A 27824-nucleotide genomic window follows, 5' to 3' on the forward strand; every position below is an offset into this window, starting at 1 on the left:
TGTCGGCTTCTGGCGGAAGCGTGGGGCGGGAAGAAAGAGCGCAGCCTCGCCTTTGGCGTAGGAGTTGCTTCCGGGTTGTGCGCCCGGAAGCAGGAAGTTGTCGGCCTAGACTCCACGCCCGGCGGTTTACTGTCCCCGAGGCGGGAGGAGCCCGAGGGGGCGCGGGCCCCGCATGTGAGTGACTGGGGCACGAGGCCGGGAGGGGGGAGGCAGCTTCGTGACAGCCTCGTCACCGCACCCGTCTATGACATCCTCGCGCAGCCCACCTTTCGGGGCCACTGCCACTCCTGCCCCTGCGCTGACCCCTTTTCTGAGCCTTTGGCGTTTTGCAGATTGACGGCATCCTCCAGCAACTCCCCCGGGGTCGATTCCCTTGTGACTTCTCTTTTTTTCCTTGGCTCTGCCGGGGAGAGCAAAGCGAGTTCGACCCTAATTGAACTTGTTTCGCGGGCGTCACAGCAGTGTCCAACACAGCGGTGCTAGCGAAGTCTAGATTTCACTGCCCTTTTGACAGATTTCTAATTTTTTTCCTTTTTGGTAGGTTGAGAGTAGATTCCCCGCCCCCCTACGAAACATCTTTTTCTAATAATTGTTAGGGAGGGAATTTTTTTTAAAGTGTGATCTTGGTATATGATAAACATGGCATCTCGGATTTTAGAAAGGAATATGACTTGGTTTATTGACCCAAGTAAATGAACTGTTTGTAATCTCCTTTTAGAACAGGGAAATTTGCCTGCCTCGTGTTGCCCGTACTATTTTAAGACCATTAACTCTGCAAGCCACACTTTTTCTCGTCTAAGAGCCTGCATAGCCTTGGTATTCGCCAGTATACTTCTTTTAAAGTATTTGGTCGTCTTCTTATAATAGAGACTATTCCCAGATACTTATTATTCTGGCTTTTTCTGTTTGCTCATTTAGTTGTTCCCATGGTGAAATGTTCTTTGGGCATCTCTCCCTTAATAAGCTTGCTTATTTGAGCTTGAGTTATCACAGTTTCCCTCTAAGGAACAACATGCCTTAACCAAATTTAGCTTTGCTACATTGAAGTTTTGACTGAAGTTCACGTCGCCCAGCTTGAATACCACAGGCCCTGTTTGCCCTTTCTGCTTTGGACCAAAACAATTTTCAAGACCCAGTTTGAATCCCTATTCTTCCACAGCTGCTCTAAAACTCCACAAAAAAATATCCAAGTGTAAAGTTCCAAACTTGCTCACCTAACCTCTCATTAGGCTGATGTATTTTTAAAAAATAAGAAGAAAAAGTAAAATAAATGAACCATGAGTCACATCAAATTAGTTTGAGAACAGAATGATCACTTTAGGTCCTTTCTATAAATTTGTTCAACAGACACTGATAAGGTTCCATGTCTCTGAGGTGAATTTCCATGTCATTTGTGTTGTTATTTTCTCCACTTATCTCTGCTTTCAAGAAACAATTTAGTGTGAGAGGAAGACAAGGAAATAGATGTAATACAAAATGATAGAGTTGTGTTTAAGGTTCATAGGGCAAAAATGAAGGTTGGGATAGCGTTCAGTCATTGGACAAAGCACTGGGGGCTACGTTTTGTAAGCAAAGGAAATTATGTGTACAAAAGCAAAAAGATGTGAAATAGTATGGCAATGAAGACTGTGAGGGAGGAATGGGAAATGAGACTGAACAGGTAGGCAGTAACCAGATCATAAAGGGCCATGCTAAGTAATTTGGACTTCATCTTATAATAATTATTAAGTATTTAATTTGGGTATTGAGACAAATGTTTTCGATACATCACCTTATAATCCTTTAACAACATGGTTGGAAAGACACAATTATCCTCATTTTATAAATGAAAACTCTGAGGCTTAAAGAGGGTAAACAGTGACTCATGGCCACGCAGTAGATGGAGAATCCAGTATTTGCATTCATCTTTTTCTAACTCTGGTGCCTGTGTTCTTAACCACCATGCTAAATTGTTCCCTAGCAGGGCATGGGAAGTCAAGGAGGGTGCTTTAAATAGATGAGCAATGTGCATCAATTTGTGTTTTAGAAAAATAACTTGTAGAGGATGGATCAGAAAGGAGAAAGAGGATTGGAAGTATAGAGATTAAGTATATCTTCGTGATGGTCTGTGGGAGAGATGTTGAGGGCCTTGACTGCCGCTTATGTAGAGCTGAAGAGGAGGTGATGAATGTGAGAGCTATACAGGATGTAGAATTGAGGATTTGGTGATTGGTTCATCAGTGGGGATGAAGAAGCAGGAGGAGAGGTTTTAAATTTGGAGAACTGGTGTTTCCATTAATTAAGTAAAGGAATATAGTAGGAGAAATGATTTGCAGGGGAAAAATAATAAGTCAGTTAGGAACACATTACATATAGGGGACTATAGGAAATTTGGGCCAGGGTGTCTGGTGGATAGTTAGATAGATGGGTCTTGAGTTTTGGAGAGAGTTCTAGACTGGAGAAGAGATTTGGAAATCACTAATAGCTGGTGGTTAAAGCCATGGAGGGAATGAGACGGTCAAGGACAACCGTGATGAATACCAACATTCCGGGACATAGACTCAGAAGAGAACAAAAGAATTATGCCAAGGTCTGAGAGCCCTTGAGGGAGATAATGGGTAGCAATGGCAGCTGCTGCAGAGAGGTCAGATAAGGTGGTAACTGAAAAAACGTCCTTTGGACTTGGCATGTGTAGAAAGCCTTTGGTGACCTTAGTGGGAGCAGTATCAGTGGCATGAGGGGGTCAGAAACGAATGGTGACCTGAGAAACAAGAAGGTGAAGTGATACCTGTTTTTTTTGTTTTTTTTTTTAAGGGAGCTTGGCTCTGAAGGGAGGAAGAGTATGAGCTCTGGAAATCTGAAGAGGAAGGATTTTTTTTTTTTAATGGTAGAAACTAGAAGTGGTGAAGATAGGAATAAGTAGAAATATGTTTAAAGATGTGGGGATTCCTGCTTCAAATATATCAATGTCATAAAAGGCCAGAAAGAGAAAAAAAAAAAAAAAAACCACACCAGCATCTATTGTAGATTTAAGTAGACCAAAGAGACATGACAGCTCACTGTGAGAATGTGATCATTGGTTGGATCCTAGACTTCTAAAAAGCTACATGGCTTGCCTTTCTTTCTTTCTTTCTTTCTTTCTTTCTTTCTTTCTTTCTTTCTTTCTTTCTTTCTTTCTTTCCTTTTTTGGACCTTTGGGGAAATTTGACTGTGGACTAGATATTAGGTGATGTTAGAGAATTATTCATTTTAATAGCTATGATTCTGGAGCAGAATCACCCCAGTTGAGATTCCACTGTTCCACAGCAATGTCTCCTAATTGGGGGGTGTGTCTGTAATCAGCAGGGAAGAGGTTTGAAATCTTCTGCACCTGGGTCCCATTCCCAAGGTTCTGGCAATTCAGTATATCCAAGGTGGTGCATGATACCTTGATTTTTGCAACTCTGCAAGTGATTCTGCCTGTGCCCTTGCAGGTATAAGCCACTGTTAAGAGTCAAGCTCACTCATCGGAACTTCCCTCTGTGGCAAAGCTCATTTCTGCCAGAGTTGGACCTTCTTTCTGGAGGTAAAGGGATTGCCATCAAGCTTCAGCTGATTTCACTCAGTCTAAATGAGTATACTTGATGCTTAGCCATGACTTTGTGTTTTTCTTTAAGGGACAAGTTTTTTGTTTTTGTTCTTAATACAAACTGTCGTGTTGAGGGTTGACTCTCAGCAGATCGCAGCAAGGGAGCTGCTCTATAATCTGACCTAAAGGGACAAGATTTTTTTGTCATTTAATTAACATCATAGCCACTAGATGCCAGTAGTATCCTCAAGTGTGACAATCACAAATGTCTCCAGACTTTCCAAATATCCCCTCAGGGGCAGAGTTGCCCCCAGTTGAGAACCACTGATCTTACCAAAGGCAAAAGGAAGGCTTATTATCAAGACCTCCACGTGCTCTTGGAAACTTGACTAAATTATTAGTAACTACCCTTCTGATAACTTGAGAAATGTGTCAGAATCTCAGAGAAGAAGGATGTACAGCTTGCAAAAAATGTATGTATTCAATATCATATTATCATTGTGTACTTGAATTAAAAAAAAAACCCTATTTGCAACACAAACTGGGAGTTTAATGAGATTTTTATGTGTATCAGAAGTGGGCAGAGGTTTACAAAGATTGTGAAACAGTCTTCAAAACCGATGATAGTTGGTTCTCCTTTTAACCTCACCTGCACCTCTTTCCCCTTAACGGTGCCCCTAAGTGCACACCAATGTGACGTTCTCTTCTCCCTGAGGATACCTACAGGTGCCCCCATCTCTCAAAACTTTATAAAGTTTTTTACTGGAATTTTTTTCTAGAATTCCCACTGCTTTCCTTTTCTGGTCCTCTACTGAGTTTTAATGGATTTTGACTGGGTATTGTTGGATAATTTATTGTAGCTTGCTTGCTTGCTTGGAATATCTTTGTTCACTTAAACAGGAAAATGCTGTGTCTCTGGCAGTGAAAGCACTGAGTCCCAACCACTGGACCGCCAGGGAATTCACAAAACTACACATTTTAAACTAAGAGTTTTCACCATCCTTTTACCTGAACCTTGAAATGAAGGCCTTTGTGGTCTTAAAAAAATAGTTTGAGCAACGGCAGAGAGTTTGAAGAAGGGATGTGTCCCCTTTAATGTGGGGTTCCTCCCTCCCTCCCCCAATCCCCGAAGTCTAGATTACCTGCCTGTTAATCCGCCATTAGAAGTCTGATTCTGATTTAGTTGGTCTTGGGTTGGGGCCCTGGCATAAGCATTCATTAAAAGCGCTCTAGGTGATTCTAATGTGCAGGCACAGTTAAGAACTAGTGAAGTAAAAGGTTAATAGAAAGAGGACCAAAGGGAAGGAGTCATTAGAGGAGGCATTGTTAGAAGAGGAGCTATGCCGGGATGTGTGCTGGTTGGTAGCAGTGTAGACGTCTTCTTCTGCTGGAGCTTCGTGACTGTTGTCCTCTGTTCTACAGGGGGCGGCATCTCCTTACTGAAGAAATAGTTGTACCATGTCAGTGCTTTTTGATCTTAGCAACACCTTGGGGATGAACTATGTGAAATAAGAGGACCCTCTGCAATGTAAACACAAGAAAATAACAACAACAACAACAAAACCCAACCAACAGAAGAGAGCATAGATCCCAAGCACTGCTTTTCCTCCTATAAATGAAGAAAAACATTGTTCCGTAGCACAAGCACTTTTTAAAAATAACTTTTTTATTTCATTTTACAAATGATACAGAGAGAATTCTATTTTGCCTTTAGTTTTCGTCTTTTATTCTGTAGCCACTGTGAAACATGATACAGAGAGAATTCTATTTTGCCTTTAGTTTTTGCCTTCAATTCTATGGCTACTGTGAAACAATCTGGCTTTAAAATAACTATGAGAATGCAAATTGAATTTTGAAATGAGTTATAGGTCTTAGGCCTTTAAGTATGTAAAATACAAACAGAATGCCCTTTATTGTCTAAGATTGTATTTGCAGAAGAGCATGAGGACTGCAACCTGCTAAGTCTGAAGCGCTACCATGCCATGGTTTTGTGTTGTCTGAAATTCTTGCTCTGTCAGGAATAAAGCATATCAGTGTGTTCCTCAGTAAATCTTGCCTTCAGTGATAAGTTCCTCCCCTTGTGTTGCTAAAAGGTTCATCTGATGTGAAAGGAAAGAAATAATTAGTCAACAACACTTTCCATATTCCATTTTGTTTTAATTTTAGTAAATTACCGGTAGCGGATCTCCTGTGATTGGTTTCAGAAATCATTTTGGATGGCACTAGTGTTTCTGAGTCCCATTAGGGATTTATTGTGCTCTGGACAGGTATTCCTCAAAGTGTTTGGGAACCAGTGCTGGCCTGTGAACCATTTATTACTAGCCCACAATTAAAAAGCACTTAAATACTTGTATTGCATCTTGACATTGTCTCAATGTATTCATTGTGTTTTACAGAAGAATTGGTCCTTCCCCACAGGTGGTCAAAAAGCTGGTCAAAAAGCACTGTTCTAAAGGAAGTAACTTTGTGGAGGAAGTACTTTAAAGAAACCATCTTTCTTTTTGCATTCATTTTCTTTCTCTCTCAGGGATTTTGTGTTAGAAGACATGGATCTTGCTGCTAATGAGCTCAGCATTTATGACAAACTTTCAGAGACTGTTGATTTGGTAAGACAGACGGGCCATCAGTGTGGCATGTCAGAGAAAGCAATTGAAAAATTTATCAGACAGCTGCTGGAAAAGAATGAACCTCAGAGGGGACCACCCCAGTATCCCCTCCTTCTAGCTGTGTACAAGGTAAAAATGTGTTCTGACTTGGAAATAGCTTAGAGCACAAACTCTTCAACATTCTCCCCAAATATTACTGTTGACTGATGCCACCACTGAACCTTGGTTTTTCTATGAATAAATTGGCCTTTACTCTTTGTTGCGATGTGTTATTAACAAATTTGACTACTTTGTTAAATGTTCTAGATGAAAGCTGTGTATTTGTCATTAACTGTATCTGTGTATATTTTTAAATGATGAACATAGCCCCTGGTCTGTATGATAAAAACTTGGTAAGCCTTGCAGTTCTCAAGCTTTAAATGCTTTCAGAAGTGAATGTCAGTGGCTTGTTTATGTAAATGGATTAGTTCTTAAAGCACACTGGAAATAGTAGAAGATGCCTGTTTTTTTCCCTTGGCCTAAAAGTATTTTGTTAGCTGTGACAATTATTAATCCATTTCCTGTCTTTCCTTGTAGGTCCTCGTAACCCTGGGATTAATCTTGCTCACTGCCTACTTTGTGATTCAACCTTTCAGCCCATTACCACCTGAACCAGTGCTTTCTGGAGCTCATTCCTGGCGCTCACTCATCCATCACATCCGGCTGATGTCTTTGCCCATTACCAAGAAGTATATGCCAGAAAATAAGGGAGTTCCTCTGCATGGGGGTGATGCAGACAGACCCTTTCCAGGTAGAATACTGCATTTGTTACTTATTAGTTACGGCTTTCTTAGCAGTATATCATGAGAAAGGAAATAACATTTACTGACATCTAATGAGAGACACTTTCCCTGTGTTGCCTCATTTAATTCAATCCTTAGTGAAACTCTATGGGATGGGTTTTATTACCCCATTTTGCAGATTGAGAAACTGAGGCTCAGAGGATGAAGAAGCTTGTCAGAGAAACACACCGGGTGGAGCCAAATTCAAGCCCCCTGATTATAAAACACACGTGATGGGGATGAGTGTTTTTGCTCATAGGAGGGATTTGAATGTATCTTACTCTACTGTTTTCTCTCCTGTGATCCCTATCCATAATAGATATTTTAATAAATAGCTATTGGTTTATTGAAAGCATCTGAGTCCATATCCTCTAATAGTCCTTAGCCTGTTGGCTAGGTTTTTGTCTGGGTATATCCCTCTCTTTCAATTGAGTCTTTTCTCTCTGTTTCACAGTTCACTACGTAGTGCTCCTAAGTGTACAATTTTGCCAATAAGTTGAATTTAAGAAGCACTTAAATTTAGTAACAATGCATCAATGATAGCATAGGAATTCCTGGTCCAATAGACCATTTGAGGAGTTCCCTTTTGAGAATAGTGTAATGTGGTAAGATTCGAAATTTACTTTTGAGAAAGAATAAAGGGATATTATTTGGGGATTTTATTTTATTCATTTCTTATTGTTTTATCTTAGTCTTTATCTTATTTGCCTGTATGAAGGAATATGTAAGTTAATATCACAAATGGATTATAGAACTTTCTGTATAACTGTGTTCTGAAACCAACAACACTGAAGAGAAAACATACTTCCTCAACAGCATAACTGTTGAGGAAGTATGTTTTCTCTTCAGTGTTGTTTTCAAAAAAAAATTTAGCAGTTGAAACTAAGCTTTATAATCATAATGCTACTTTTTAAGCCAAGACCTAATCAGTCATAAAAATCATCACCTCGTTTGGGTCTCCTTTGAAAGCTATTTTTGTACACTTGAGGAAATCATGGAAAGGTTTCCAGAATTATATCAAAATCAGAGGAAGGGAACATTGTAAAACAAAAACCCAGCCTCGTAAGTTTTTAAAAAAAATCAACTTATGTATTTAAACTTTTAAATTCCAGATATATAACTTTCTTGTATTTACTGGGGAGGTTGTTTTTGAAACAACAGAGCTCAAAAAAATGAAGTTTCCAACTCCTATCAGGAAGGTCCAGAGCATGTAGGGGAAAGAGCCAGAGAAACGTGTCAGTCAGGCCAGCCTGTGCTGCTTCCTCGGATGCATCAGCCTCCTTTCCTGTCTTCCCCTCACAGCCTCCCTAAAGTCATTTTCTACTCTTTGGCACATGAGATGAAGTCAACAATTTTTAGGACCAGGTTGATGGCACTTTCTTTCTCCCCATCTTATAAAGTACATCTCCACAGACTGCTGAGTTAAGCAATAATAGTCAGTGGAGAGTGATTGCTCATTCTGTGTATCGGAGTTTAAAAAGTCAAGAAACATAGGTGTCTTGTCAACAAGCCAGGTTGTTTGGCCACTCCAAATGAATATTTTGCCTTGCAGATGGAAATAAAAATGAGTCCTTAGAGCTCACTTGTAAAGAGAGAGCATTGGAAGGGTGTGGTTTTAGGTCTTTAATGTTGTTGATTCTATTAAAGTGCTGCTTTTACTTGTAAGTGGAGATACTGCACCCTATTTTCCTATGTGTGATAATTCTGGGAAGCTGTAGACATGTAAAACTAACAGCATTTTGCATAGCACTTGGAAGGAAACTTAAGAATGCATAATAATGTAAGTGGTGAATAGAAACATATTGGGGAGAACTAGGTATAAGAAGGGCAAACTGCTGGGCCTGAAAGAGGGCCAGAAAAGTAAAAAATATATAAATCATTCCTATTGTCATGGTACCCAAAAGCAGCTGCCTTTCAGTTAGGACTACTTAGCAATACCTTTAAAGTAAATGTCGAGGGAGAATGTAAAGTGAATGTAGCTCCCATGGGAAAGCCCTCCACCATATTGTTTCCTTAAGGGCTGTCCTAATGCTCCCGGGGATCATCTGACACTCCTTGCAGGGAGCAGCAGTGACCTACCAGATTCACCACCTCCAGTGCTGCTAGGTTTCTTCCTGACCACTGGTGGGTTTTCTGCTTGACTCTAACCAGGGAACAAAAGGCAACAGAAGTTGTTCTTTTTCTAAGTTTCAGCCTTGGGTAGGATACCCTGCCCCTAACTCCTCTTCATGGAGTGAATGAAGTGACTCTGCAGTGAACATCCCACTCTGCAGCAGAAAATAAATAAGCTGACTTATTTAGTACTTACCAGATGCCAGGCCCTGTTCAAAGGGCTTTCCATATATTGGTTCATTTGATCTTTACAATATCCCTATGCAGTAGGTTCTGGTTTTATGTCTGTTTTACAGATGAAGACACTGAAGTAGAGTGAGATTAGCTCACTTGCCTGATCTAATAAGGCTAGTTAGTCATGGAACCATGATTTGAACCTAGGCCGCCCATCTTCAGAGTCTGAGCTCTTAACCTCTGATATGAGTAGTTTGTAGCTACATGGTATACCTGAAGAGTCTGGCTTTAAGTTTGATTTTGGAGTTCAACACTCTTTCTTTCAGGTCACCAGATGCCTTTTCTCTCAGCTCCCTAGTCCCCGAAGAAATAAGGTTCTTTCTGGCTGGTACTGCACGTCCAAAAATAAACGGTCCTCCAAGCCATTGGCCCTTTAGAATTTTCCTGAACTAGTCTTTTCTAGGCATTCAGCCCAGTTCATCCTCCCAGTCTGCACCCTTATAGGTAAGGTTTGACTTACTGTTTGACTAAGTCCTTTCTCTTATTAACCTGCAGTTTTCTCTTCACATTCACATTCTTAGTTCTTACCCACCCCCGCCCCTGGCCTCATATCTTTATATCGGCTTTGACCCTGCCAGCCACCCTCTTGGCTTTCACCCTTCCGTGGAATCATTGAGTCTTAGAGCTCAAAAGGAACTTTATAGAGTTGATCTGGTACATACCCCTGTTTTTGTTTTTGTTTTTTTAATTAATTTATTTATTTATTTATTTTTGGCTGTGTTGGGTCTTCGTTTCTGTGCGAGGGCTTTCTCTAGTTGTGGCAAGCGGGGGCCCACTCTTCATCGCAGTGCGCGGGCCTCTCACTATCGCGGCCTCTCTTGTTGTGGAGCACAGGCTCCAGACACGCAGGCTCAGTAGTTGTGGCTCACGGGCCTAGTAGCCCCGCGGCATGTGGGATCTTCCCAGACCAGGGCTCGAACCCGTGTCCCCTGCATTGGCAGGCAGATTCTCAACCACTGTGCCACCAGGGAAGCCCCATACCCCTGTTTTGTAAAGAGGAAATTGAAACCAGGAGAGGTGAAATAGCTTGCTTACCCAGCTAAACGTGACAGACTAGCACTTGAACCTTAGTTTCTTTACTCTAGTCTAGCATATTACATTTACTGCCTGCTGCCTCTGCCCTCATTCAAGCCAGGTTCCAGAATGTTAGGCCCAACTATTTTGTTTACTTGGGGCATTTATAATTTGTAATTGTAACATGCATATATACTGAGGAGGCCTGGGACAGGCCTCACATACAATGAGAAGCTGCATCTCTGTATCTGTACTGCATAATTGGAACTTTATGTACCCATGAACTTTCAAGGGAAGGTTGAAGTGGATCTACCAATATCAAGGAGTTTGGGGAATAGCAGATCATTCACTGACTTAGAACTAAGGTAAGGACCTAATCAGAATTAGAGTCCAGGCCAGTGCTCAAAGTGAAATGCTAGGACCTGTTTATTTACAAATAAAAGAGTAAAGTGATAACAGCTCAGTCGGGCACTTACAGTATACTTGGCACTGTGCCGTATACTGTGCCGTGCATTCCTCAGTCTTCACAGCAGTCACGTAAGGTAGTTAATATTTTTATGTCCATTTCAAAGATGAGGAAGCTGATGAGCAAGGGGGTTGACTAACTTGCCCAAAGTCTCACGTTTAGAGACAAATTTTTATACAAGGAGAACTTATAAAAATAGATGGACTCTCTGGTTTGGAATGGTTCAAACGTGTTGCTTCCTGAAGGCACAGCTGTTGGCCAGATGATTTCTTGGGCTCCTTCCATCCCTACGGTGTACGAAAGTGGCTCTGGGCCTGTTACCACCCATGCAGGGGGCCTGGCCAAGGTCAAGACTTCACTCCTGCCTCATGCCCAGGATGCTAGAAGTGCTAAGCAAAACAAGCTGCTGGAGAGTAGCCTGATTAAATACCGAGCACGTACCAGCGAAAGTCACAGAGACTTTGTCGTGGACTTCTGCAGGGTTTTCTTGGATACGTTTCTAATATGAGAAATCTAAGAAATCATGAGGTTATATTTATTTAATCCTTATTTTGAGGTTTCTCCAAGTTCAGATTACTTGTTTGATTTTTCTCCCCATGGACTTAATCCTATTGTTAAAGCTTCTGAAAAGTCAAGGTTTCATTCATTCATTCATTCAGTGAGTGTGTATTCAGACCCTGCTGTACACCAGGAACTGTTCTCAACAGAGCAGTGAACAAAACAGTCCCCCTGCTCTTGCAGAGCTAGTCTTGGCTTTGTGCCTTTCTTCTTCTCTATCCTTTTTACCCAGAGGGAGGTTTTTTTGGTCCTGGAAAGAAATCTGTTTTTTATTTTTTAATTTTTTGCTTTTTGCTTTTCACCAGATTAATAGTCTGTGTAAAAGGACCCTCTCCACTTAGAATTCCGGAGTATGTTATGGTTGTCCACAGCGAGCCAGCCTGAGTGCGTTTTCTTTGTAAACAACTCTCAGGCACCAGGAAGCCTCCTGACAGGCTTGGCTCACCATTGTTCTGCAGAGTGCCCAACTTGCAGAGAAGGCTGGGCGGTTACAGTTTCTGCCTTTCTTAACTTCAAGGCTGTGTTTTGTCTGCAAGACCGTTTTTGACACCTCAGACAGCAAAATGATTCCATAATCACGGTGAGAATTTGGAATACAGACCATGGCGTTTTATTGAACTCTTAGACGTGCAGTTTCACTTCTTTGTCACACATTTTTTTAGTATGAAATAGCTAGTATAAGAAGGATATCTTGCATAAAGAAGCCTTGGAAATCAAAAGAAAGTTAGGAAATCGCTATCCAGCTTCCACTGGCCTTTCTGTCTGGTGCTGGAGGAGTGGATGGAAGCAGAGGAGGGCTGCAGAGGAGTGAGATGCAGCATGTTAGGTAATTGAAGAAAAGTTGTGGCCTGGGGTGGCATGGGATGGTCTGCTGTGTGCTACTGGCTGTTTTCTAGCATGGGACTTTGATCACTCTGCGGTATGTTGGCTTCAGCCAGTTGTATAGTGCACACGTCAGATAAAATCTTTTCAGATAGATGGAGGCCAAGTTGAAGTCGGGGCACTTCTTGTTTTTGGAAATTCTGTGAGAAGGGGAGAAAGAGCCCCAACTGTACACTGCCCCCTACTCACTGCCTGGCCATTCCTCAGTCCCTCAGACCAAATATGAGCACATTCTTTATCCACCTTGAGGATGAAGCCTGCAGAGAAATCAAAAGTAGCTCTTCCTCTTGCAGTGTGCTCCCCTAATTCAGATGGATGGTATAAACTACCCCTTTCCAGTGATCCTTTTTCCTCATCACTCCCCTCTTCCTTGGCTGGCCGCCAGCCTAGCCACAGTGCCTCTTCTCCTGTCAGGTACCTCTCCAGGAGCCTGCCTTGCAAGATGACTGAACTCTACATTAAAAGTTAACAATCTCAGCTTGAGTTTTCATGGTCTCCAAAGACCTTTTTTTTTTTTAAATTTAGTTTATATTGAAGCATAGTTGTTAACAATGTTGTGTTAGTTTCAGGTGTACAGCAAAGTGATTCAGTTATACATATACATATATCTATTCCGCCCCTCTCCCCCGCCATGCTGCGCGGCTTGCAGGATCTTAGTTCCCTGACCAGGGATTGAACCCGGGCCCTCGGCAGTTAAAATGTGGAGTCCTAACCACTGGACCACCAGGGAATTCTCTCCAAAGACATTTTTATTTGGAAAATACATAAAACATTTACATACAGGAACTTCCCTGGCGGTCCAGTGGTTAAGACTGTGCTTCCAATGCAGGGGGTGAGGGTTCAATCCCTAGCAGGGAACTAGGATCCCACATGTCGCGCGGCACAGCCAGAAAAAAAAAAAAAATGCTTACATACAAAGACAAAAAAAGAGGTATGAGATTTTTGATTTTTAAAAATATACTTTTAATGAAGTGAATTTTCTCACCTCTATCCCTCTAACTCTTCCACCCAAGCAACCACTGGTAATAATTTGATATACATCTTTCTGAATTTTTCCATGGCTGTGCAGATAGCTATACTTAATATCTATAAATATAAAATAGTTTTTGATTCACACATGCAAGAAAGGGCTTATGTCCATAGTTTTGGCTAGACACGTTGTATTAGTTTCCAAGGCTGTCGTAACAAAGTACCAAAGGCCAGGTGGGTTAGAATAGAACAATAGAAATTAATTTTCTCACAGTTTTGGAGGCTAGAAGTCTAAAATCAAGGTGTTTTAGGGCTCTTCTCCTTCTCAAAGGCTCTAGGGAAGAATCTTTCTTTGCCTCTTCCAGGTTCTGGTGGTTGCCATCAATCCTTGGCATTCCTTAGCTGTGGTAGCATAACTCCAGTCCCCATCTCTGCAGGGCCATCTTCCCACTGTGTGTCATTGTGCGTCCTCTCCTCTTCTAATAAGGACACCATTTAGATTGAATTTAGGACCAACCCTACTTCAGTATCACCTCATGTTTAATTACATCTGCAAGGACCCTATTTTCAAATATGGTCATCTTCTGAGGTTCCAGAAGGACTTGAATTTTAAGGGGGACGCTATTCAACCCAGTATACACATTTTTCAGGATTTTATATTATTCCATTCTGTGAGTATTCCATAATTGAACAGTTTCTAGATTTTTTACTACTATAAAAAAAAAAAGACTTGGGACATTCATATACACACACTTTTATATACATATACTATTATTTCTGTAAGGTAGATTCTCGGAAGTAGAATAGCTGGGTCAAAGAGCATGCACATTTTACATTTTAATAAATACTAACAAATTATCTACATAAACTTACACCAATGTGTAACTTTCATTAACTAACACTAACAGCATATGTAGATCATCAACACTGGATGTTGCCATTGTTTTGCCAGTCAAGAAACTGAAAAGTGGTATCTCACTTTAAGTCACCTTTTAGTGGAGTTGGATGTCTTTTCATGTGTTTCTTTTAGGCCATTTGTATTTATTTTTCGTGAACTACTTGTTCATATTATCTACACAGAGAGAGCAAAGCAATGCCCTTTCCCTCTAGTCCTGCCCTCCTCATGCGTGGCACAAAGAGAGGCTCGAGCTCTCCAGTGACCCATGAGCAGTCAGAGGTGAGGGTCCTCAGGTCCACAGTCTGCCCAGTGTCTGTCACATGAGGCTCTTAATATAGCCTCTGACTGTATCTGTGCCTGAGAGGAGTATCTGCTGTAGATTTTAAGCAGTGACCATACTTCGTGATTCATTTGTATTACCCCAGCATGCCTTCTGGCACTTAAATATTTCCCAGAGTTAATTTGTCAGGGGGCGGGTTGTTGCCTGTTGCTATTCTCACACACTTTCTCTTCTAAATGAACTTTAGAATGCCGTCCTCACAACCCCACCCCATCCCCACCTTCACCAATAAGAGACTCTGATGGGATTCTATCCAAGTTGTATTAAGGTTCATATATGTATTTTTTGAATAGACTTGACATCTTTATGATATTTAGTCTTCCCATCGAGGATCATGGTATGATATGTTTATTTAGGTCTTATTTTACATCCTTCAGTAAAATTTTATAGTTTTACCTTTCTTGTTAAATTTATTGCCAGTTTTTATGAATGAGATCATTTTCCATTTCCATTTTTAAATGATTATGGTCAGCAGTGTCAGAACACTATTGATGTTTACATGTCTAGAGATCTCTATCTTGTGTTCTGCCACCTTGTTAAATTATCTGTTATTGTTTTCTCTTCCTTTCTTGATTTTCTTTGGGTTTTCTTCCTCCACCTGCTTTTCACATATCTCTACCTGTTAATCCCAAGAATATCTAAAGCTCAGAATAAAACTAAAATAAATTACAGTTAAAATAATCTCTTGATACCCTTAGGTTCAGAACTGCCTGCTATTAGCCCATGAAGCACCTTTGTATAAATTAGAAGAATTTCTCCTCACACTTTACTCTTATCTCCTGGGAAGATTGTCATCATTATTTGATTCATTTGGAATATGACACATGACTACAGAAAATTGTGATGATAAATATATGCAGCTCTCCAGTGTCTCCTTTAGATGAGGAGCTCTTGCGCCATCTCAGCCTGCACAGACATTCTCCATAGTGCTGCTTAGAACCATTGATTGTGTCATCACTGCCTCTGGAATCACCCCTTTCTTCCCAAGCCCACTGCCTCAGTTAAAACTCTCGTTATAGGGACTTCCCTGGCAGTCCAGTGGTTAAGACTCCGTGCTTCCAGTGCAGGGGTGTGTGGGTTCGATCCCTGGTTGGGGAACTAAGATCCCACATGCTGCACATTGCGGCCAAAAAAAAAAATTTAAAAAAAAGAAAAAAGACTCTCGTACTTCACTTCTCATCACAGTACAACCCCTCCCTCCCCCAAAAAAGGACAAAAACAAAGTATAACCGGGTCTTCCTCTTCCCAGCCTTTCTCTTCCAGGACACCCTAGTCACAATCCAGAATAACCTTCCTAGAAGGAAGCCCTAGAAGTCCTCATCACAGTCTTCCTCAGCAGCCTCTGTCCTCTTATCCCCGCCCCACCGCATCCTCTGTGCTCTTCCCACCGCACCCAGGTGCCTCGGTAATTCCTCTTGCCTCTCAGTCTCAGTTTGCTCATCTGTAAAATGAGAATAGCAATGCCTCCTCAGTAATTATGTGGTAAAGAGTAAACGATACATTACCTGCAAAAATGACTCGTATTGGGCTTGGCGCTGAGCACGTTAGTTTTCTTTCCCCTTCCTACCCCCTCCCTCACAAGTACTTTGGAAACGGAAATGCTGTATAATTGTAACATGTTGTTATGATTATTCATGCCTCATTGTATGTCCATTACCCGGAGTTCTTGTGTTTTGGCAAGAATTCATCATATTTGACCTCTAATAAGGAACATTTGAAAATATTCCAGAAGGGAAAAAAAAATTTAATTGCAGCCTGAGTATGCCACTGAAAAAAAAAAGCGTAACTGCAGCCTCAGTGTGCCACTGGAACAGGTTCCACGAAAGGGTTTTCTGCTGCCCCTGGAGGCTCACGGTGAACACTGTGTGTGCCAAGGTGTGCGTAGTCCCCTGGATGAGAACAGTGGGTGGCAGCTGCCTCAGGGAAACACAGGCTCTGTCTGCAGGAGATGGAGGATGCTCAGGAGACGTGCTGAGAACAAACACAGCCCTCCCCCGATGAGGATTTCTCCTACTGCTGCCTTCTGCTGGCTACAGAAAATGTTTTGTGCTTAAGAGTCGGTTTCCACGTGTGTTTATTGGTTTAAAGAACTGACTTCATTTCGGCCACATTTGGTTGTTGTCTTTTGTTGTAGGCTCTCTCCTGATTGGGTTTCCATTGGGTTGTTTTTGTTTGTTTGTTTGTTTGTTTTTATTTTTGGCTGTGTTGGGTCTTCGTTTCTGTGCGAGGGCTTTCTCTAGTTGCGGCGAGTGGGAACCACTCCTCATTGCGGTGCGTGGGCCTCTCACTGTCGCGGCCTCTCTTGTTGCAGAGCACAGGCTCCGGACGCGCAGGCCCAGCAGTTGTGGCTCACGGGTCTAGTTGCTCCGCGGCATGTGGGATCTTCCCAGACCAGGGCTCGAACCCATGTCCCCTGCATTGGCAGGCAGACTCTCAACCACCGCCACCAGGGAAGCCCCTCCATTGGGTTTTAATCAGAAACCATCTGGTGAAACATTTTGGATTCAAATTAGAGTTTATCAGAAACATCTATCTCAATTCTCTAGCATATTTTTTTACATGAAATGTTCTCTATTAACTATAGCAGATTCAACAAAACTGAGATGTTGGGATTCTGGGCAGTCAACAATGGCCACTCAAAAGACCTGCTATGTTACATTAGCCTTCCAGCATGTATGCTTCAAATACTAAAATTAAAGTGCTATATGGTTGTGTTGTATCTGGTCCCTTAGGATTAGTTGTGAATAAAGTCAATCACAAACTCAATTATATGTAATGATTTAATATAAAGCAATTTAACATTAAATACCTCAGTTCTTTTACTACTAATCAAATGAGTAAAAATAGGAACATTTAAATGAACTAAAGGGAGATGGTGATTTGTTAGTTGAGGTATTTGAAAAGCCCCACTTGTTTGAAACACATGTGAACAGTTACAACTCTTTCTTGACCAATACAGTACTGTCTACTATACTTTAACTTTTATGTATGACTCAGAACGGGAAGTTGTTGCTTGGAAAGCTACTACTTGTCTCTCTAAATCCCTTCTGTAAGCAATAAAGTAACAGTGATAGATATATGATAAAACTAGCACAGTAAAATGTTAACGGTAGAACCTAGGTAGTGGATATACTGATATCTACTGTAAAATTCTTTCAACTTTACTGTATTCTGGAAATCTTTCATAATAAAATATTGGGGGAAAATTCATCTTAAAAAAAAAAAAAAAAAAGAAAGAAAGAAACATCTATTTCAGAGAACACAGGTGAAACCCAGAACGGAACAGGAAGCAAACAAGAAATAGTGTAATAATATTATGAACAGAATAGTCTCAACGGGAAGGAACGCAGAGAAACTGAGAAGAGCTGCATAGAAACAGAGCCAACCCCTCAGAGAAGGACCAGAGAAAGGTGTGGGGAGCCAGCAAGCTCTCACATCAGGGTCTGGATGGGGCATTCTTCTAGTTCTGACCAACCTGCAGTCCTTGGGGCTAGAAACCATGGTTAGTAGCCACTACCCACCCTGAGCTCGGACAGAGTGCTAACGGGCAGATGCAGTTCACTCTACTCCAAAGACGGGCCCCTAAAAAGTCCTGTCTCTCCTTTCCATCCCTTCTGTCTGTGCCCTTTTCTCAGTTTTCCTTCCCAGAGCCATTCTGGCCTCCACTTGTACTTGTGAACCCAGGGCCTAGGGTGTCAGAAGACGTGCATGCAGAGGGGCTCATCACTGATGATGGGACCACCCTTCCTGCCTGCCCCTCCCCCATGTGCTGTAGCCAGGTCAGACCTATGGGTTGCAGGTTAGAAAACAGTGGAAGAACTGCATCTCCAATCCCATGTCTCTGAATATAGCTCCTCAAACTGTTCGACTTCAGTTGTTGATTTGACTTAGGAGATACTTGTATGTGTTAAAAAAATATTTTCCACAAAGCCTAGAAGAGTATACAGAGAAAAGTACCTCTCCTTTCCACCTCTGTCCCCTAAGCCCTCTGTTCCCTTCTCTGGGGTTAATGTATTTGATATGTACGTTTTCAGAGGTCACATGCGCTTATCACTGTTAGCTTTTAAAATTGTTCTTATGTCTTTCTGCTTCCATTGCTGTGGCGACTAGATTTACCTGCTCTGTCTGCTTTCTCCATATCCCTTCCTCTCTCAGACTTTGACCCCTGGTGGACAAATGACTGTGAGCAGAATGAGTCGGACCCCATCCCTGCCAACTGCACCGGCTGTGCCCAGAAATTACCCCTCAAGGTGATGCTCCTGGAAGATACCCCAAGGAAATTTGAGAGACTCCATCCTCTGGTGATCAAGGTGAGCAAGAAGGCAGATTCTCCCACTGATCGACTACCCATTTAATGGCTAGGAAGCATCAAGCGCTGTGACATTCGTGATTAGTAATTCCATGTTGTCTTGTTGCACTTTTGTTTTCTGCCTTGCCAAGACCGGACAACCCCTGTCATCTGAGGGGCTTCAGCGTTTTTTGTGCCAGTACCCTGAGGTGACAGAAGGCTTCACCGAAGGGTTTTTCACCAAGTGGTGGCGCTGCTTTCCTGAACGGTGGTTCCCGTTTCCTTACCCATGGTGAGTGTGGAAAGGGCCGCTCAGCGTGCATGTGTGCAGAGAGGGGGCAGACCAAATGTCAGAACGGTACTATAGATAATTGCTGCCAAGACGCTGCTATGCCCAGCACTGTGCAAGCACTTTACAATACACCCTTCAAGTCAAATGATACTCAGGAGTGCACTGTTGCAAACTTGATGAGAGAGAAAGTGGGTGAGTCCAAAGAGGTGTGTCAAGAGGGGCACCACTGTGGTGGACACCGAGATTGCCTGATAGACTCATAATTTACTTCTAAAGTATGTGTTTAGCATTTGTGTTTATGCTGAGTGGGTCCTGAGCATTGAGGACTGCAGAGAGAGCACAAAGAATAAAAGGGAAAGTTATTCCTTGGCAGCCAGGCTGTGTGCCTTGGTGCTTAGTATCTGTTACTCATTGGTGATGCTCATAATAGCTCTGGGAAGTAGGAATTATCACTGTCGTTTTTCAGATCAGAAAAGTGGGAATCAGAGAGGTTAAGTACCTTGCTTAAGGTCACCCAGCCAGGATTGAAACCCAGGTCTATCTCCTTGTTCCTTGGTGTGTCCTATAGAAGACATGGTCTGTTTCTTCAGGTGAAAGTTGCTTTCTAGAAAGAAAAGGAAGGCCAGTTTACTTCTAGAACCATTCCAAAGAGAATTAAAACTGCTTTTTCAGGCCTTTTGTCGGATGATTTCTGTGCTTCTGCCTTTCTTTAAATTTGTCGTTTATTTACATGATCAAATACTCGGTGTAACAGGCTGATACAGGCTTCCTACTTCATGCTGCTCCACCTCAGAAGGTTCTCAATTTTTGCCTCCTCCTCCTCCCTTCTTGTCTCTTGCCCTGTCTGCTGTTACTTCAGTCTCTTTGCCAAGAGAGAATGAATGGAGTGTTTCTCTTCTCCCTCTATATGTTGTTTTAGCTGGATTTTATAAACACCCCACCCACACAGACAGATCATGGCAGTAGAGTTTGTGTGTGTGTGTACGTTTTACTATTAATTGATTTGGCATGACTGTTCTTCATGGACCTAATACTTCAGATAGCGTCCTGACATTTTTCCCTCTTCACCCACCGCCCACAGTTTTCCCACCCTTGCCGAGCTCTCTGTTAGTCACAGAGTTAGGCTGGCTTGCCCAGTTTAACTACATTTTTCTCTTTTACACATTTTACAGGAGAAGACCTCTGAACAGATCACACCTTTTACGTGAGCTTTTTCCTGTGTTCACCTACCTGCCGTTTCCAAAAGAAGCCTCCTTGAAAAAGTGCTTCCTTCTGCAACCAGAACCTATTGTGGGGAGTAAGGTAGGAAATTTTGAGAGGACTTGGCTTTAGAATTTTTCTCATTTGGTACCTGGGCTGATGTCATAATCAAAGCCTTCCCTGCATGTCAACTTAGGGGGTGAATTGAGGGGTCACCCACATAATCTAAAGTTCTCTCCTCCTGCTGCTTGCCGACAGACCTGACTTTTTACTGAAGACATGCTTACAGAAAGTCTAGTGACCTTGCAGATGTATTTCCTGCCCTTAACACCTGGGGGCAAGTTACTTTTCTATATTAAAGGAAGTAAAATCCTAAAATTTGAAGGGTCCTGAGCACCCCGTTAGTCTGACTTCCCTACCTCCAAGTAGAAAGCAGGCAGACTATGAATGAATAGTATGTAAATGAATAGTCCAGCTTACTCATTTTATAGAGAAGGAAACTGAGCCCCAGAGAGATTAAATCATTTGCCCAAGGACACAACAAGTTAATAAGAGGTCTCTCCTCACCCTCCACTCCCAGGTTGGCTTTCCCCAGAAAAAAACAAATGAGAAACTTCAGATAGAGAACCGGGAAAGCAAAAAGCTTGGGAGCATGGAGAGGTTTGGGAACAAAAGGGTTGACAAGCCTGTGCCTGAGGCAGGCAGCCCAGCGTGTGTGGCAGTGGTTCTCACCTCAGTCCGTGGCCAAGTACCCAGAGCCCGCGTTTACCGTCTCTGGGGCCAGCGGACTGGGCAGAGCTGTTCTGTGTTTGTGTCTGTTTACTTTTCTCTGAATTGCTCTTTTTTTGAGTCTCATTCCTGAAGAAGGTTTTTGAGCCTGGATTGGTTTGGAATAATTAAAAGGATGAATTTTCCTTTATTAAAAAATTAAATTTGCTGAGCTGTGACCCCTACCAACTCTGGGTTGTGTCTTTCACCTCCTGACACTATTGTTTGGCTCCAGTTTGCTGAATCGTGTTAAAGGAATTTCAAAGCCTTTAAAAACAATCATTTCATCTAGAAGTAAGAACTTCTGTCTGCCAGCTGTAGGGTGGAGGTGCTGGGCTGTTGCCTCAGATTTTAAAGAAGCTTATCCTGCTGTCTTCGGCTAGAACTCGGGGCCCTAGTATGATTTCGTCTTCATAATTATGATATAATTCTGGGTGAGGGCCTTGATCTTTATCTTGGGTTTTCCCACTTGAATCTTAAGTTAATTTCACCAGTCTGCTTAACAGGGACACCAAGGAGCCCAGCCAAAGGAGTAAATACACAGTTACACAGACGCCTGTCAGAGTCATCTCGTTGCAGTTCTCAAGGATGTTTTGGGAAGGGGAGTGGCCCAAATAGGCAAAAATCCTGAGAGTCTGATTTCTTAGAGCATCTGTTCCCCACCCTGGCCCAGGCTGTCCTTCCTCCACAGCCTTGTTACTCCGCCCTTGGTCCACATCCCTGTGCCCTGGACCCAGTAAAGTCACATGTCTGTGGGCCCAGAATCCAAGAGGCAGCCTTGGGATAGAAGATAAGCAGTAGGGGCTGATTGTTGAGAGGCCCTGGGGGAAGAGGTGAGGGGCTCCAAGGCCCACTTTACCCACCCCACGGTGTTGCCTAGGGCTGGCCCACTCCATCCTGTTGTCAGTTTCTCCTCATCCTGAATGTGGAGGAGCATGGTCCCACCCCCTCTCAGGCCTATATGAAACAGAGATACATCCGCTTATTTTTGTCTTCTGGGATTTTTTCAAGACCGCATATGTCAGGGCTTCTGCCAGTGTTACTACCAGTCAGTCACAGGCCAGCTCAAGACACTAGTCCTCCGTCTGTCACTATAGCAGCAGTTGAAATGGCTGTAGCATTTCCACGGACACAGAGTCATGGCCAGGGCCTGTGGGAGCAACCGAGAGACCAGGGTTGGGGAGCAGGAGAAGATAGGGCCACATCCCAAGGCTCTAGAGGACCCAAGCGGTGAAGGAAAAACCAGGACGTGGCCCAGGGAGTCAGACTTCTTACCCCTGCTTTATAAGGGCATATAAAGAGTTTCCCTAGAGGGCAGGGGCTGGGAGGAGGGGGAAGAGGGGAGGGAAGGGGAGACCCTAGGGGTTTTCTCTCACCATCTAGACAGGAAGAGAAGCCTGAGCAAGACCAACCTCTCCCTTTATCTCTACTCCCTGCCCCTCCCCAACCCCAGGGTTCACGGCTCTACCTGGTACACAGCAGGTTGCACTTAATGCCTGTTGGTAGCAGTATTATGCCCTCAGCAGTGCAGTAGTTACCTGTGTAGCGGTATATCCTGGTTATCTCCTTAGCTTTCAAAATCAGAGGCTGATCTTACTGTCATTAGTTTTTAATCAGTAGCATCATATATCTGCTCACTTGAGTCTTGCCAAAAAGTATAAACTTGAACTTGCTGCTGTCAGAAGCCTAACAGTAAGTGATAATGTTCCATGGACCGTTGTCCAAAGGATATGCAAACTGTCTATCTGGGTCAAACCAGACCCTCAGAAGATTGCCTATTTAGATCACCACGTGTTGGCCTCTGCTAGACTTTTGTTAAAATACAATTAGATATTTTGCCTTTGACCTACTTTGAAACTGTGGCTAGAAATAGTTGTGAATTATGAAGCTCGTGCCGTTTCTGCTACAGGGCTGTCATTGAGGATGCTGCCCACAAAACTACACGATGTCTCTTTAGGAAAAACCATAGAAGAAATCTTACCCTGGTCTCAGTACCAGGAGATGCCATACTTAGGAGAAACTAGCTTGTTTTTGTCTTTTGGAAGTAACTGTGAATTGTGTTCTTGGTACTGTTTTCCTCTTTGCTTAGGCTGCGAGGAAGCTCAGAGCCATATGTGTAAGAGTTTTTGTGTATTACTGTCCCATGCTCCGGGGTTTTGTTTTGTTTTCCTTTCCTTCCTTTTCTTCCCCCATGTCTTTTCCTCCAGATGCATAGGATGCATGACCTGTTTACCATTGGCAGCGGCGAGGCCATGTTGCAACTCATCCCTCCCTTCCAGTGCCGAAGACATTGCCAGTCCATGGCGATGCCACTAGAGCCAGGGGATATTGGTAGGTGGAGCCCCCGGCGGGCAAGGTCACTGGAGGGTCTTTTTACTTTTTAACTCAAAAAACATTCTAAAAATTAAATATTGCCTTCACAAAGATTCATTAAGTAGAGTCAAAAATAGCATTCTTTTATTAAAAAGGTCAATATTTATGCTTAGATGTAATGAGAAGTAATGAGAAAATGTAGCAGAGAGAAATGTCTTATATGCACATTTAGAATGTATGTGTCCATTGGCTTTATTTATTTTTTATTTTGGCCACACCACGTGGCTTGTGGGATTTTAGTTCCCCGACCAGGGATCGAACCCAGTTCCTCAGCAGTGAGAGCATGGAGTCCTAACCACTGGACTGCCAGGGAATTCCCTCCATTGGCTTTAGAGATTTCAATTTAGAAAGAATTATTATGGGGAGTATTTAGAGTGATCCTTTATTTTACGAATAAGGAGATTGAGATCCAGAGAGGAGAGGTGACCACCTCAAGGCCCCACCATCAGTTAGGCAAAGCATCAGTGTTAAGTGACTCCTTTCACTGAGTCAGGCCAGAGGAGGTACAGTTCAGATTTGAGGAAACCCTTTCTGTGCCCATTTTGCTAATAAAACAATGCAGGCAGTATGTAAGGGCAGCAGCCACCCAAGGAAATACTACCTTCCGTGTGGGTCCCACAGCCAGGTCACAGCCTCACAGTCATCACTCACCCTTGGCTCCATGGTTTCGCACTGTGACTTGTTCTGTACCTGATATTCTAAAAATCCGTTCCAAAGAAACAGCCTTGAATCAACTGCTGTCAGTAGCCGTCAGTTTGACAGTGGAATTTTCTTGGCAGAAGCACATAAATCAGCAAGCATCACCATCGCCCTCCTTGTTTTTCTTGCCTCACAAAACCTAGAGGAGCCCTGGAGTTCCTGGCAGAGCCCAGACTGGTTTTCCAGTTGATTTCTTTTAATTTTATCTATTTGGAAGACCCTAATCCCTAGAAACCTCTCACCTCATTTGGAGGTCGGATGCAGACTGCGAACTGCCAAACTTTAACCCAACCAAGTTACATAACTTTTATTTCAATTTAAAAATGAAAAAATAAAAATAATGCACAAATTAAGCATTAACCGATAATGGAGCACAGCTGCCCTGGCCCTTGAGAATTACTGCAGAAAAGAGGATTCTTATGTGGAAATTATTCCGAAACCATCTTCCTTTAGTGGAGTGACGCCGCACAAGTCTGTATGGCATTCTGGGTTTGGAGTGTGTAGTTGTGCTTGAAAAAGTTTCTGTCTTACGTTCTACAAACGCCTGACAGTTCAGACAACTACAGAGACGCTTTAGTTATCCAAATTCCATGTTTTCGGCTCCCAGAAGCATCCAGAATGCCAATTATATAATTAGGGAAAAAGAAAAAAAGATGGTGAGTGGCAGTGATCAAAGAAGCTTTACGCCTCAAAGGCTGCTGCCCCTGGTCCAGAACAGCTTAAAATCCAGAGCCTGATGCTTGTCGTGCTGTGACCGGCAGATTGCTGACCAGAGGGGAAGGAGCCGTGTGGTCGGCAGTGTCCATGAAGGCCAGCACATGACAGGAACGTCAAGAACTGATGGAGACCGACCAGAGCAAGGGGAAGCGGGCAAGTCAGGAGAAGAGTAGAGGTGGAGAGGGCGGAGGAGGACGGTGGGCACTTGAAGCAGCGGCAGAAATAGAAGCAGTGGCCGCAGCTGCCACAGTGAAAAATGAGGGCAGGAAAGCAGACCCTGACGGTGGAGGAGACTAATTTAGTGGCTGTAGGACAGGTGGCAGCTCCTGCACCTAAGAGACCCTTTAGAATAGCACTGTGACAAGCAGGTTCTGTGTTTTTTGACAAAATAAGCATTATCCTGTGAAAGCTGAGGGGAAGGGGATCACCAGAAAACCTGTGACGGGCGTAGTTTTCAAGAATGACGTGGGTGTCAGGCATCAGAGGCTGATGCTGGTGAGCCCACACACCTGCCATGATGGTACAGTCACGGCTGGTAGTAACCCTTCTGGAGTCACCAAGTAGAGGGCACATCCGTTCAGCGCTCTCAGTTTAAAGATGGGTAGTATATATCATTCTCTAGAAATTTTTCCATCAGGAAGTTATTGAAGTGTTAAAATTGTTTAACTTTACCTTCCTAGCCTATTCCTATCGCTCAAATGATATAGGTCAGTGTTTCCTAATCGATTCTTCAGATCACTCATGACCCTAGGGGGCTAACAGGAGCCCCTTGGAAAGACCCTTGGCAAATAGGGCTCTTGAGTCATTGACTTTGGGAAATGCCTGTCTTGTCGGAACATAGTATACATTAGTGTACAAAAGGCTCTGAAAAGCCTTGGAGAAATCCAGTGTTTTTCAAACTTACTTGACCAGGGAACCCTTTTTCCTTGGACTGTTTTATGGGATGCTACTGTCTGCAGAATACAATTCAGGAAATACTGGTTTGGGTTAATCTGGATGTTCTGTAATGAGACCATATTATGTATAACCTCAGGAGAATTGGATAGGGGGTCCTGGTGCCCCTCAGAACCCGTCCTATCTTCTTGCTGAAAAAAATGAGACCTGAGAATTGATGTCCCATATCAGCCTTATCTAGAGCATCCTGCTTTTGTAAACCTGCTGAACGGTGATTCACAATTACCCAGGTGAGGGCTGGTGATGAAGCACTTTGGTTCATAGTGGCTCCCACTGGATGTCAGGTTACAGAGAGGACTGATAATAACTGGGGATACTTATGCCAGGAAGAGCTAAAAGACCTCCAGAGCAAGCATTGCCTCTGAGTCTGTAGGTGAATCTGAGGGCAGCTCTGGCAGACCTGCCTTGCTCGTGCCCACGGGTAGGCCTGACATTCACATGCTTTCCTTGTTCATGTCTCCCTTCAAGGCTATGCTGGCGCCACCCACTGGAAGGTCTACATTATAGCCAGAGGGGTCCAGCCTTTGGTCATTTGTGATGGAACCACCCTCTCAGAACTGTAGGAAACAGAACTAAAGGAACAGGTTTGAGAGCTGAAGACCGGATCGAAAGGGGGAAAATAAAAACAAAAAACGATGAAACCACTTTCCAGGGGTTGGTTGCTTAGTTACCTGCCCTGTGCATGCGTGTGTGAGCCAGTTGTGTGCTGGAGGCAAAGGCCAGAGCCCAGCCCTCCCAACTCTTCCAGCCCAGCTGCTTGGCCAAGACTTTGCCAATACCCATCTGTGAGAGACAGGCCTCTTCCAGGCCTTTTGGCACCGAAACCTTGAGGCTGCCCTTCAGGCAGGGAGCACAGTTGATACCTTCCCTCACTTGCATGACATGATCCCCTCTGCTGGCTCCCTGGCCACGAGAGGGCAGTCACCAGGTCCTGACTTTAGAGCCATCCTCTACCAGGTGGGCCTGCCTGTCCTCTCTTCCTGGTCACACCACCCTGTACTTCTTTTGGAAAGCCATGGATGATTAAAGAAGTCATTGCGGTTTCCCAAGCAGAATGGAATCTAGAACCAGTGAAAAAGGTTCACTCAAACTGCACTCAGGAAGTGCACTTCTTTCCCAGTGTCCATGGCTCTTGGAGTATCAGCGATGCCAGGTCGGAGTCTGATTGTAATTGAAATGGTAATTCCTAAGGTAATACTTGTCTCCATTCTATCAGTTCTTATGCCTCTCCCCTCCCTCCCCTTCTCCCTTGCCTATCTGGTTGGCTTCTCAGAAGTTGGGCTCCTGGTCCCCCTCCCTTGGATGGGCCAGCGCCCTTTACTGCTGAGGCAGCACTGCTCTTGTCAACTATGTTGCTTTTATCAAATGTCTTCGGAGGGGGAGACGGTGCCTCCCCGGGTTTGATCTTTAGGGTCCAACATTCTGCAGGAAAGATGTTTTACAGACGTGTCAAGCTGATGTTGTAATGTGGTTGGGGAAGGAACTCCAGACCCAAAGTGTTGGCCAGCTGGGCGTACGACTGTGTGACCCTCTGTCTTGAAATGATTTCTCTCTGTACTGGGAGCCAAGGTGAGGTGTTTTTATTTTTTGTGAAAATATAAAATTATGTTCTTTTGATTGGATGATTCACTATGCTCATTGTTTCCCCCAAGTGCTTTTAGTGTGTCTTAAGTGTGTAAATAAGGACACTCTTTTCTTGTTTCCTTTTTCCCATTATTATTCCTTTATCGACTCTGTTAAAAATCTGGCTTCTGATCGTGCCATTGCCGAGTTGAAGAAAAAGCAAACCACACTGCAGCCCTGGTTCTGAACTGCAGAAATCAAACAGATACTGGAGGTGTCTGTGTCGAGTTACAGACCAGAGGCAGACAGTGGTGAGGGAAGAGGGTGGGTGTGACTCCTTATGGGGTCTTCATCCTTGGAGGCACCCCTGCACCTTGTCCCCAGGCCCTGTTTCTCTGCACATCTCACGAGCAGCAGTGAGGGTCATCAGGTGCTTGAGTGGCCTGTGTGTGGGCTTGTAAAGGACAAGGAGGGTTCACAGAGTTCAGAGTGGAAAAGCTCAGAGCCTCCTCCACGGGCTTGA

General features: G+C 43.3%; 1 protein-coding gene across 2 annotated transcripts; it reads left to right on the plus strand.

The window, feature by feature from the left end:
* The first annotated feature begins 69 nt into the window (after window positions 1-69).
* On the plus strand, window positions 70-27355 carry C12H6orf89 (chromosome 12 C6orf89 homolog). Of its 2 annotated transcripts, XM_068557093.1 has the most exons (9): window positions 70-174; window positions 3453-3544; window positions 6075-6282; window positions 6730-6943; window positions 18603-18757; window positions 18888-19027; window positions 20200-20329; window positions 23203-23326; window positions 26207-27355. In XM_068557093.1, exons 3-9 carry the CDS (start codon window positions 6094-6096, stop codon window positions 26299-26301), a joined length of 1047 nt encoding a protein of 348 aa, XP_068413194.1. In that variant the 5' UTR covers window positions 70-174; window positions 3453-3544; window positions 6075-6093; the 3' UTR covers window positions 26302-27355. The 2 variants fall into 2 exon arrangements, with proteins under 2 accessions (XP_068413194.1, XP_068413193.1); XM_068557092.1 differs by lacking the exon at window positions 3453-3544 and having other exon boundaries at window positions 72-174.
* The last annotated feature ends 469 nt before the right edge of the window (window positions 27356-27824 follow it).

Source organism: Eschrichtius robustus, chromosome 12 (genome assembly GCF_028021215.1).
Source record: "Eschrichtius robustus isolate mEscRob2 chromosome 12, mEscRob2.pri, whole genome shotgun sequence".
Lineage (NCBI taxonomy): Eukaryota > Metazoa > Chordata > Mammalia > Artiodactyla > Eschrichtiidae > Eschrichtius > Eschrichtius robustus.

Excerpts from the sequence above, each read along its gene's own strand:
- C12H6orf89 (XM_068557092.1), top strand. Across the intron at positions 6,944-18,602 it reads TGCAGACAGACCCTTTCCAG|ACTTTGACCCCTGGTGGACA; the intron begins GTAGAATACTGC and ends TTCCTCTCTCAG. Across the intron at positions 19,028-20,199 it reads TTCCCGTTTCCTTACCCATG|GAGAAGACCTCTGAACAGAT; the intron begins GTGAGTGTGGAA and ends CACATTTTACAG.